Source organism: Pithys albifrons, chromosome 9, assembly GCF_047495875.1.
Source record: "Pithys albifrons albifrons isolate INPA30051 chromosome 9, PitAlb_v1, whole genome shotgun sequence".
Lineage (NCBI taxonomy): Eukaryota > Metazoa > Chordata > Aves > Passeriformes > Thamnophilidae > Pithys > Pithys albifrons.
This window is the reverse complement of record NC_092466.1, coordinates 28,208,563-28,221,212: the sequence shown is the minus strand read 5'-3', so window position 1 is coordinate 28,221,212 and position 12,650 is coordinate 28,208,563. Positions and strand designations below refer to the sequence as shown.

General features: G+C 40.0%; 1 protein-coding gene across 1 annotated transcript in view; it reads left to right on the top strand.

Moving 5' to 3' along the window:
* PARG (poly(ADP-ribose) glycohydrolase) overlaps nt 1–8,713 on the top strand; it is a 62,836-nt gene extending 54,123 nt beyond the window's left edge. Inside the window, exons 16-18 of the mRNA XM_071564203.1 lie at nt 146–251; nt 4,579–4,707; nt 5,323–8,713. Coding sequence (XP_071420304.1) covers nt 146–251; nt 4,579–4,707; nt 5,323–5,492 — 405 coding nt within the window. The 3' untranslated portion in view covers nt 5,493–8,713. The remainder of the gene's footprint in view (nt 1–145; nt 252–4,578; nt 4,708–5,322) is intronic.
* Nucleotides 8,714–12,650: the final 3,937 nt, after the last annotated feature.

The following is a 12,650-nucleotide window of genomic DNA, read 5'->3' as shown; positions in this document are numbered from 1 at the left end:
AATATAAAGGGAGACTAATGATATATTGAAGTAGTTTGAACTTAGCATTGGTAGAAGACAATACTGATTATTGTTATCTTACTGTTTGAAAGTATTGCACCAGATTGCCCGTCAAATTTATCTTCTGCCTCTTGTTTGCTTCCAGGCCTACTGCGGCTTCTCTCGGCCCAACGTTCCACCTCAGCATCTTTCTGCAATAGCCACAGGAAACTGGGGATGTGGTGCCTTTGGAGGGGATTCCCGATTAAAAGGTAAGTTGTAGCAATTTCTTAATGTCCAAATGAATCAAATAACTTAGATTTTCATCCTTGGCCATATATTTGGTTCAAGTACATTTTTTTGTTTTGTTCTAATTAATACATTTTGGACAAGAATTGGAATAATAGTTACACTGTCCATAGAATTGGTTCATTAGGTTTGATCTGTAGGCCAGGCATGATGTGGCCTTAAACAGTAACAAAGCACGTTGCTTTGATGTGCTATTTTCAGTTTAAAGTTTGAGGTACGTATGTGATGGTGAAGTGCCAAGTTTACAAGGATCTGTAGCACTGAAACCTTCCAAAGCATGGACACACAGTTTCACTTCACAAAGAACATGTTCACTGCAGTTTTCAGTCATATAAACCAGTTGGCTTTTCTGGAGGAGTCTTTTTAGATTATGCTTGAAATTCATATCTCTGCAAAGCTGTTTAAAGTACCTGGTAATTTGCAAGGCTTCACAAATTTGCTGGCAATGCTTAATGTTTAGTTTTGCTCCTTAATATATTGCTGTATATACACCAGAGAGGTTTCCAGTCACTCAGAAATGCTTCTCTCCTTCCTGACTCGCCTGTTATATCACTTACTTTCTCATGTTTTTTTATATTTAATTGGAGTATTTATAATGCAGCAGATATCACATGCTACATTCACTTAGGACCTTTTCCATCAATTCAAGATCTGATGGATCTTGACATGTAAATTGATATTCTGATTCATAGAGTTCTAAATGGAAATTTACATGTTTGTTGTTTCCAAACATGTGGAGAGTATTTAAAATTTGCTTTTCTCAACAGCTTTAGGTAGTTACATTGAGACAAACAGTCATCAGGCTTCCAGCTTCATTAATTTTCTTTCTTAATGTGTTTTATTCATTGAGCTTCTATTTTTTCTCAATGCTCATTGATTTCCTGACAGTTGTTTTTTGATTTCCATTAGATAAAATGGGCTGCCAACTTCAAGTTGTCAGTATCAGGAGCAGGATTCACTGCAGGATCTGATCATACTTGGTTTATGTTAGGGAGGTTTAATAAACTATTTTATTTGCATAAGGTCTTAGTCTTGGGCCTGAACTGTAATACCCCATGGGGGTTTTTTTTAATGTATGGCTTTCTGGTAAAACTGTGGCTTATCTGATCTAACCCCTTATTTTTTCAACACTGGATGTATCTTTTAAAATAAGGATTGCTCACTGCATCACTGAATCCAAGTATATAGCTTTTGTTGACTATGGTGGCTTGACAGTATATTGCAATGACAAAATAGTTTTCATAGTTTAAAATCTTACTTTTCCATTTAATGTTCTTAAATGTACACCCTTGTCCTTTCAGAATTAGTATCTGAATCTGTACCAAAGCCTTCAGATCCACCAAAGTATTTGATGTGATTGGCTATAACTGGATAAGTGCCATAATGCATAACGATATTTTATCATGATTTTTTTAGTCACAAAGGAACACAAGTGTGTGTAAAATATGGTTTCATTCAAGGTCACAGATGATGCAGAAACTTAAGTTTTCTTAAGGGAGTTAAAAAATAACCTGACTTGATAAATGAAAGACCTGGTATGTAAACAAGCCAGATTCCAGCTAGGTTAGGGAAATTTCTACAGAATTTCAGTATAAACTTGAGACTTTCCATACTGAAAAAAAAGTTTATATAACTGGGAGAAGTTGGAAGGTCTTGTCTTGCTTTTGTAACTAGAGGATAATTTAGCAATTACTAGCTGCAGGAGCTCTGTGCAACTGTCTAAATACTGGAAAAATATTGTTTTATTAAAAATGCAGAGATGATTTGATGACGCATCTCATAAATACATAAATTTAACTTCTACTGATTGTGAGAAAATGCCCCTTAGCTGAATTGGTCTTCTTATTTATCTGCAAAATGGAGTTCAGTAGGGAGAGTGGAAGGAGAGGAAAGCAGGCTCTGGCTCCACGTTACTGCTGGGACGTTGAGGTGCTGCCCTGGTGGTTTTGGGCTCCTGGGTGTGCCCCGATGGGCAGTGAGTGCCAGTGTTGGCCCTGGCGTGGCATTGCAGTGCCTCCAGTGTGAGTTCGGGCGGTCCCATTGTTGTATTGGAGAGCACTCTGGGCTCTGAATCCCAGGGACCTGAGTTCGAGTCTCAGTGGGACCGTCCCCAGGCAGTTCAATGCCTCCCTGCCATCCCATCCCATCAGATCTCGGATCCTCAGCAGGGTCAGCCCTGGTCAGTACCAGGTGCTGTGACAGTCCCAAGGACTTCACTGTCACTGTCCAAGCTCACTCAGCCATGACAGATGGACCTCAGGACTTAAACAGTGGGGCCAGTTCTGCACATGCTGTGCCTCACCTAAAACATCCACTGCGCAGGCTGGAAGGGCACACCACGTGGGGAGAGCCCTTCCCAAATCTTCGTTCGCCAAGTCTGGCCATACAGTACAATACATACAGTGGGAGTTCAGCCTTACTGCCCTTCCTGTGATGCTCCTTTCTGTATCAGGAGCTTGGAAATTTCACATGGTATTGTGTATGATTAGTGTCCAGAAGATTGTGAAGTCTGATTCTTGACAGAAATTTTGATCCTTGTTTCATAAGATTTGTGCCAATTCAAAATAAACAGTAGAATGTTTTTAATATCTTCTGTAAAGTGAAACTGCATTGTTTGTTTTGAATGAGTAATAAGATTCATTAGGTTCTGTTCCCCTATACAAGCCAGTTAATTGGACTCTTTAAAAGCTGAACTACTGAAGCTTTACTAAATCCACAGCTGGTTCAGTAGTTTAATTAAAATATCATTCTCAGATTGAGATTAATTTCACATGTGAATAATGTAATTTATAATTTTAGCAATGGATTTACAAGAGGGGTTTTTTGATTAAGGAATGCGGTATTTTATTAGGTCTCTATTTAAAAATGTGAAAGATTCTAGTGCTATAAACAGCTTTTTATTTGGCTTCCACTAGCAGGTGGCAATGCATTATGTATGCTGTTTTATTTAACATTAATCTTCACAAAGACAGTATTTATCACATTTTAATTAACTCTACTTACTGGGTAGAAAAGGAAAGAATTAATATCAGAACTGCACAAATAGGCTCTGAAGTAAGACAAGCTGCAATAGATGAAATAGTTGCTGGGGTCCATTATTTGGACTGTTGTAATGTTCCTTGAAATGAACGTGTGATTGATCACTTGCCTGTGACACTCCAGCCTCGCAGGGCTGGTTAGTGCTGTCTAAAATGGTCCTTGTTCTTCTCCTGTTTCTTGTTGGCTTTGTGGTCTGGTGCCCTCTCTTGCCTCAGCTCTGGCTCTTAGCAAACCTTTACTCAGCCAATTCAGATGCTGTTCTAGCAGAAAGCAATTAACTCCTACAACTTTTCTGCCAGTTTAGTAAATGGAATTGGCACAAAGAGGTGTCTGACGAGTACCTGGGAGCTGCAGAAAAGTCAGGAGGTGAGTGAGAAGTGGCCCAGAGCCCCTTTCTCCAGCTGCAGTGGGTCATTATCTTGACTCAGCTGGACTATTAATCAAAACCGCAGATCATTTCTCAAGATGAATCTTCAAAAAACTGTTTCCAAGATAGGAAGCATTTTTCTTTTCCATATAGAAGAACCAAACATTATGTAATCTTAGCCATTGACAGAACTTGGAATGCAGCGAGTGTGACAGACAGCTGGAAGTTAAATAACATGAATTGCAGTCCTGGCATGGCTATTCACTTCTTACAGGTCAGCATGAGCCATTGTATTTCGTGTCTCTGTTAGAGGTGTGATGGACACCTCAAACTACACAGGAAGAGGATGCAGAGCCACAGATCTCTGGGGAGCTAAAAGTTGGATCAGCTCCTGCTTTGAGTAGCTTACCTAGAGGAGAGGATTGGCTCCATTCCTTCTGACAGGTGGCAGAGCATGGAAGTTGTGATGCGCTCATGGGTGCTTTTTACCCCTCTATCTGTGGCTTGATGGAAGCAGCTCCAAACCAGGATGTGAGATGGGGCTCTGTTGCCTTGTGCTTGGATAATTAATGGCTGTGTCCTGCTTGGGGGCAGGCGGCACAGGCCAAAATAAACCCCTCAGAGTTTTAAGCACATTGTTTATCTGCAAAGTAAAGGTGGTTGTCACCAGCAACTCTAGCAGAATATTTCAGCACTCTGAGCTGCAGTGCTCAGTATTCTTAATTTTACAAGTGGATAATAGTTATCTACCTGTTGTTCAGATTGCTTTGCAGCATTCACCTGGAAACAGGTGCCGTGATTCTTTGCTGTAAACTTGGGCTGTGTTTTTCCCTTCAAATTCTTTTATCCTGTATTCACATGTGAAATCTTTTTTGTTTTTTCAGCCTTAATACAGATACTGGCAGCTGCTGAGGCTGGACGTGATGTTGTTTATTTTACCTTTGGAGATGTGGAGCTGATGCGGGATATTTACAGCATGCACACTTTTCTCTGTGAGAAGGGCCAAACTATTGGTGAGCATAAAGAAATCTTTCTGTGCAGCAAAGACACTTCACCATCTCTATAAGCAGAAATTTTCCATTATAAGTTACTGTCATTAAGTCCTGAACACAAGCAAATGGGTCTTGGTTTATTTGTACCTGTTTCCAGAATGGGAAACCTTCTGATTCAGGGTCAACTGCACAGTGTAATCTGCTAGAAGACATCCAGAATACTTTTCTAATTTACTGGGGAGTTAAGCTGTAGAATTTGGAAAATACAGATACACATGGTAGGTAGAAGGTTTGCAAAAGCTTTTAATATAGGTCAGTAATGCTTCAAAACCTGCTTACAGGTTCCTGATATAGATTTATCTTATAACGTAATTGGCAATACTTTTGTAAGTGATGTGTATGCAACCCCAGTGTTGGAACAGCTTGGGCAGGAAGTTGAGGGAGCCCATCCTGTGTTCTGAACAACCTGGAAATGGTCACATTCCCATTACACAGCTGTCTGCCTCCTCCACTGCTGCTTATTTAGAGAGACATTCCTAGCCACTATCGAGGTGAGCATGTGCCTTCATTTGCAGTCATGCGTTGCTCATATGGCATGTTCTTACATGGTTTTTAATTTTTTTTATTTTTTTTAAGGGGACATTTATAGGCTGTTGCTGAGATACTACAATGAAGAATGCAGAAACTGTTCCACTTCAGGACCAGATGTCAAGCTGTACTCTTTCATATACAACACCATTGAGTCCTATGCAGATTCTACTGATGATGATGATGATGAAGAAAAAGGGTTGTGCTTTGAAGATTGAAATAAATGTATTTGATCAGAATAATGTTTCTCCTCCCACTGGTATATTGTGTGAAATGCTGGACATAATGAATGACCTGGCTTAATTTAATCTGTATTGACTGCATTGGTAATATGTATAAGACTCAAACAAAAAAAACTACAAACACCTTTGAGAGACCAGATTTTTTTTGTTTAATAATTTCATACATGAAAGCCTTGTTCATGTGTGTACAGAAAAAATTTCTTTGTAAGTCTGGATTGCGTTATACCTTGTTAAGTAGAATATTTTGGTACATGTGTGTTTCATTCAAGAGGTTACTGAAAGACTTCAGAATATTTCCCTGTACTCCTTTGCCTTTAGTTTTCAGAACTCTTATGTATATTTCTCATGCAGGCTTAGAGCTGAGTGCAGGCAGCCAGGTAACTCTGGGATGATGTCAGAGAGAAGCACTGTAATCATCATTCTTACTGAAAATCATCATAATCCCTAAGACTGCCACAGTACCATCAGTGTTCTTACCAAAGTTTTCATTTGTTTAACTTAAAATGTCCTAGATTTAATCTATTGTTTTAATAAATGGTTAAAAATGGAAAGATTCTGGAGGAGCTATAATGCATTTCACAACTGCACAGTCTTTATCAAATCAGGCATAAAGGTTAGCATGAAGAATCAGAGAAAATGTACTGGAGTGGGAAAATGAGAAATGTGACCAAAGCAGAGGGAAACATTTTCACATGAAACTCTTGAATACCATTTTGTTGGTGCTATCTGTTACCACATTGAACAAGGTCTTAGACATATTAGTCTATTTGACGTTTCTCAAGGTTCAGTGCTGCTGTTCATATTTGAATTAAGGTCTGCTAGTTGTGTTTATATTGTCATATCAGTTCTCTTTTTCACAGTATGCATGTATGTGAGTATAGGATCCCCATGGGATAATGTGAGTGAGGAAACAAATCACGTATCAGTGGGAGGAAGGTCTTCAGGCTACAGATAAGGACATGAGGTCTTGTTAGGAGTTTGCCCCTGTGTCATTTTAGACATGGGAATGATAACAATTTAAGAGTCGGCAACAGATGTGTAAAAACTATGCTGTTTCTGTGAATACCAAATTAGTGTTGCTGTAGTACATTAATAGTTTACACAAAACTGCAGATACATCTGTGATGAAACTTTTTCAGGTCTATGTACAGGGCCAATCCAGTGAGACTTGTCTATTAGTAGTTTAAGCCCAAATTTCTCAGTTTAGCCTCTCCTGTGTTAGGTTTTCAGGTCTGTCATAGTTGCTATTACAAATTAGCAATACAAGTAAAAACTGCAGCAGGAAATGTAGTGACCTAAGCCTCTGATATTGATGAATCCTCTCAGCTTAGGTCATAAAACTTCTCCAAGCCTCAAACACACCATGGTAATGAAATGCTGGAAGCTGCTGGCCAGTCTGGCTCACAATAAAGCACTTACTGAACTGCTCTGGGGGAAGCAACAGGAAAGAGTTTGGGTTGTTTATAAACACTTCAGAGTGGCATTGATCCTCAGTGGGCAGCATGGAAGTGTGTTGCTTAGGAGGTGAGGGACACAGCAATTTAAGGATTTTCTCTTGTTCCTCCCACCAACTCTAGTTTTCTCCACACTTATCCATTATAAGGAAGAGGGTTGGGCCAGAATTTCAGGCTTTTTTCTGTGTTTGCAATTTGAGTCCTCAGATTTAGCAGAAATCTTTTCTCCTCCTCCTGATATTTTGGTGTTGGCTCAGATTCTGGTAATAGGAATAACAGTGTTTTTTTAACTATTTGAGAATTTAGGTTAAACTATGATAGTGCTTCTAGATGCATTGCAGATGATAAATATACCCTGTTAATTATGACAAGTGATGGAAAACGTGCTATCTGCCAAACCTTCTTCACCTGACTACTCAGGATTTCCTATAGAAGAGGTGAACAGAATTTGTTCCTAAACAACTGGAAAAAGTATAGCAAAAAGCTTTAGATGGCTAGATATAACCTCTCCTTTGTTGTAGCCAAATGCATCTTTATTAGTGCAATAGTAATTTTTATTGTGAGAAGTGAGTGGTCAGGTATGAAAATGTACGAAATGTACGAAAATACGATGGAATGAAGTTCTATTTCAGCTCTAGCAACAGAAACATTTAACCATGGAAGGAAAATTCAGTTGAAAGATTTCTTGTGGTGTCAAGTGCTTCCATGATAATCCCAGTCCTTTTATGCAGTGTGTAGTTTCAGTGATACTGAGAATTTTCTAATGGGGAAGAATGCCTTTTGTTTGAGATCATTCAGTAGGATATGTTTACCATACTTTTTTCTTTTCCCTTGTGAATTGTGCTTGTATGGACAGGAGGAGAGGAAAATAATTCATTTAATGTGTTGTCTGAGTAAGAGTGGCACAGCCTGTATTCTGTGGTGTGTTCCTGGTGTTGGAAGGGCAACATTGTAAGAATGCTTTGAATATGGCTTCAATCACAGGCAGACTGAAGATTATATTTTTCTTGGTTTGTTTGCTTTTGGGTTTGTTCGGGGTTTTTTTTAGTTAAATATCCCAGAATTAGCGAGTTAACAATGGTGTTACATTCTCATGACACTCTAATTCACTAAAAGCTGAACTGCCCAGAATGCTGCGTGTCAGCCCAATATGTGCTCTGTGTCTTTCTTTTTCCCTCCTTCCACCACTCTGTTTACAAACAACCCAAAACATTTTCTCTCTAGTGAGGCCTCTGGTGCTCTGTTGGAAGTCTTATGGAATGGAGATGCTGATAATCTCCTTGTGCAGCCTAGAAAGCTTCGGTTTCATTCTTCCAGAAACCTGTTTATGGAGTATCTGGGTTTGGGATTTTTTATTACTTTAGGGATGTTTGCTATATGATTTCCAATAAAAATAAACTTCCTACCAAAACTTTTGTTTTATACTTTTTAGCAGCTAAATGGAAAGCTTATTATGGAACTACAACGGGCAGTCATGTCAATTGCAATGTTGCCCCATAGTCAAGTTTGGTGTCGGAGCAATTCTGTTGTTTTACAGCTCTTGCATCTGAATTGCTCAGTTTTGAGGCTTTCTTATCTGATGAGGAGTACCCAATGCTGTATATATTAATTTATAAACTGTTGAAGTGTTCCTGATATTCTTCTAAACTTTACAGTTTATGCCCCGTTATATTGATTTTTCTGGATCTGTATGCTAATGTTTACATAATTTTGTAGGAATACAATTAAAAAATTCTGACTGAAGCAACATTGTGTGATTTGTCTGGTAGAATACTTTCCAGGACAGAGAAATTCAACACATCTGAATGCACATGGCACAGTATACTGCAGTTAGTTTTAGCAGTAAATTGACACATGACATAGATGATAAGTTTATTCTTACTGTACAGTATCATGGTGGATGCTTCCATCTGCACAGCACTGTGAAAAGGAATTAGCTACTGCAGACTGGGAGAGCGTGAGTATGAGGTTTTATCCCCATGAGATCTCAGATGCCGAGCAGGGTCAGCCCCGGTCAGTACCGGGTGCTGTGACAGTCCTGAGGACTTCACTGTCACTGTCCAAGCTCGCTCGGCCGTGTCAGTTCTGTGCATGCTGTGCCTCACCTAAAACATCCACTGTGCAGGCTGGAAGGGCACACCCACGTGAGGAGAGCCCTGCCCAAATCTGCGTCTGCGAAGTCTGGCCGTCCATCCATTCCCCCCAGGCAGTGTCTGGCTGAGTGTGGGATGAGCTAGGGATGGCAGGCCTCTGGGTGTGTGAGGGCTGGGCAGGGAGCAGGGCTGAAGCCCTTTGTTGTACCTTGTAAAGCCCAGGTGGGGAGAGGCAGAAGGTGCTCACACTCAGCTGCTGTGGGGAGGAAGCAGCTGCCAGTTTCTCTTGTCCCACGCTGTCACTCATCTCACTGTAAGCAGCAAACACCCTCAGGAATTCACTTTATTGGTTCTTAAAAGCAACTGGAGCCTAGGAAGATATCCCTGGGAATAAAGCACAGTTTGCAAGGTCTGCTTCACTATGGACCTTTCCCATTTTTCTCCATTTTTTTCCCACCTATGTCAGTTTGGAAAGAGGAGTCACAGACAACTGAATTGCACACTTTTGATGTTTACATACCAAACAGTCTGCATCTTCACAGACTGAGCAGCATTCTATGACAGAAGGAGGGACAGATGGATGTCAGACCTTGGGATTCCTAAAGCTGTTACAAACCCTGTCAGAGTCACTGAGGTAATTGTGTATTAGTCAGTGTAGGGTGATGCAATGTTTGCTCGGGGTGGGTGACTGGGGATTTTTATTTCTTTTTATTTTTTTTTTATGTATCTACATAAAGTGATCTTACATTTTTTTTTGTGGTATATTTGTGACAAGAGTGAGAACATCCATAAAATCACAGAAACTGTAAGATGCTGCAGCTGTCTGAAGTTGTTCAGTTTTTTTAGCTCAGAATTGAGTATTTATGATCTTGTTTTGTGCTAACAGTGTTTCATGCTCATTTATCATTGCTTAAGTGAGTGTGACCTGGAAGCTGCATAGGAGGTATCTGTCACTGATAACTCCATTACAGCAGTGCCATCAATTTCTGCTTAGCTGAGCTGTCAGCTGGGGCTCATTGCACGATTCTGGTAAGTGGCACTTCGTCTGCAATGAAAGGAAGCGCTGGTGTGTTCCAGGTCCTTTTGGCTGTGCTGTGTTGCTGTTGGTGGGATGTGTGTGCTGTGCCTGCATGTGCATTGCAGCTTAAAGAAGCTGCCGTGAACTACTGTGAGTTGAGTGTGGATCATTGATAATGTAGTTAATCAGCTGTAAACTTGCAAAGCAGGGGACAGGGGAACCTGAGCACAAAAGAGAGAGATTGCACTGTCTTTACAGCTTGGCTGTGCTTGCTGGCTGGCTGGTGTCCACAGTTCAAGTACCTCAGTCCTCTCTATCAGGTGGATTGCACAAAATCCTTTGCACAACTGATTTGCCAAACAACAAGAAAAAGAGGGGTTTGTGATAGATTTTTTCCTGTGCTTTTATTTATTTATTAATGGTAAGTTGAACAGGTGATATTGAAAATGTAAGATTTTTGCCCTTTTTTTGTTATTGAATATCTAAGAGGACCACTTGATGTTCAAATTTCCAGAGTAATGGAATACAATGAAGGGATTTCTTCATCAGTTGTAAAATGGTAAGAACATACCTGATTGGGTAAAAATTACTGAAAAGCCTCAACTCCTCCTTCTGCCCAAGGGGTAATCTCCTCTTGGAGAATTCATGTAATACACAGGTAAGAACCTACTTACTCTGTACAGGATCTTCCATGGATGCTTTGTCTACCCTGCTCTCTTATTTTCACTTGGAATGCCCAGTTCAGTAATACCTTTTATTTTTGTTTGCCTTCTGCAAATGATTGGAATTCTTATACCTACTCTATCTGCTTCCTTTTGTAATTAATATTGTCGAAGTGAGATTCTGCACAGATGAAAACTGCATTTGCTAAATAGGAAGGGAGCAAAAGACCAGTGAGGCAGGTTTGTTTATAAAGTCTGTGTTTAGAGCTAAGGCCATGTGTGACACTACCAGTTTGGATGCAAGACATCTGTACATGTGTTAGCATCTAATCACTCCCTATGCAAATACTGGAATTTCAGACTATCTTTTAGGAAGGTAGTAATGACAAATTACAAACTGTTTGTCGTAATACATCCGTATGTCATCACTTTTTTAACATGCCTGACCTCAGCTACAAGTTACAGGCATTAAGTACAATGTTTGTGAGCTTCTGTGTAAACTGCCATTTACCTTAGGAACAACATTTGGACTGTGTGAGGAATCAAACCTCTGGGAATCCTTGCCTGGATGTGCTCTGTAATGCCTGTTGAGCATCTGACACCTTTTCAGAGTGGAGGACTGTGCGGTGAGACTACAGGGGGAAACTACAATCTTCTTGCTCAAAAACAGTGCTTACACCCTTCTTTTACACTCACTTGGTGGAGATAAAAATTATTTAAGATTGTTGGGGAACAGTTATGTTTATTCTCAGAAATTGTGATAGTACCTGTTAAAAAAACCAGAACAAACCAGGAAAGCAAAGACAGAATTAGGGGTAAACTTCAATATTTTCACATTTATTACAGGAATTGCTCTCTAAATGTGATGCTTAGATTCTCTCAGAAATCATCATCAAGACCAGCTATACGGAGGGCACAGGTGTATGTTCCCAAGTAGCCTTTCATGTCCAAGCTTGTGGGTCTTTTCAAAGAGGGCAGAAAACACTCTAGAGAGGCAGCTTAGTTTTGTTTCTGTGTTCCATTTGGTGAGTTGCCATCTCCCTGTGCTGATGTCCAAGAAGAAACCTGTATGAGTTTCCTTGGGTGCCTATTTGACGTTTTTCATTTGTGAAAGTCTGTGCTGACTGGATACTGACACAGTCTTGCTTTGCTTACGGGGGGAAAAAAGAAAGGCGAAGTTTCTCTGAAAACAGCAATGTGAGCTCTGACTGTGCTTGGGTAAGTCATATCTCTTTTGGAGCTCTGTAGGGAAATAACAAAGGTAAGCACCTTCCATGGCCCAAATCTTGCAACTTTGGAACTGGGGATAAGAAACATATGGAAAATTTTCTCCATGCTGCCTGGTTAAGTCAAGTTGTTGTGCTTTGTGTACCTGGAACACCAGAAAGTAGGTTTTCAGTTAAATGTTTCCACAGGCTTGTACATCTTTATGAGTAGAAATCTTCCAATGTTCTCTGTGATACTGAATAACCTGGCACGTGAGTAACAGTATCCCTGTGTAGAGAAGGCAGGGTGTCCCTTCTGGCACTATTGGCCTTGCAGGACTGACCAGGGTGAAAAACTCTGTTATAGATCTTTTTTTCCAGGAGTTTAACGTGCTTCAGTCACAAAGGGAACACATTTGTTCAATTAATCTATTGTGCTATTTCAACATTAGATGTTACTTACAAAGGGACACTTAGGAAAGTTCATGCAGCTGAACTATGACATTAGTGTGGATTATCACTAAGCAGAAAGGTTTGTTTACTTTCATATGAAAGGGGAGGAAGCTAAATCAAATCAATTAATTGTGTCTACTTAAGTCTTAGATATAGTTTATGTCATCTGCTTTCAGCTGCTTCAGTAGAACTCTTCTCACTGTGTCAGAGTGTGACTTGTTTCCTCTGCACATGTACACTCTGCTGAAT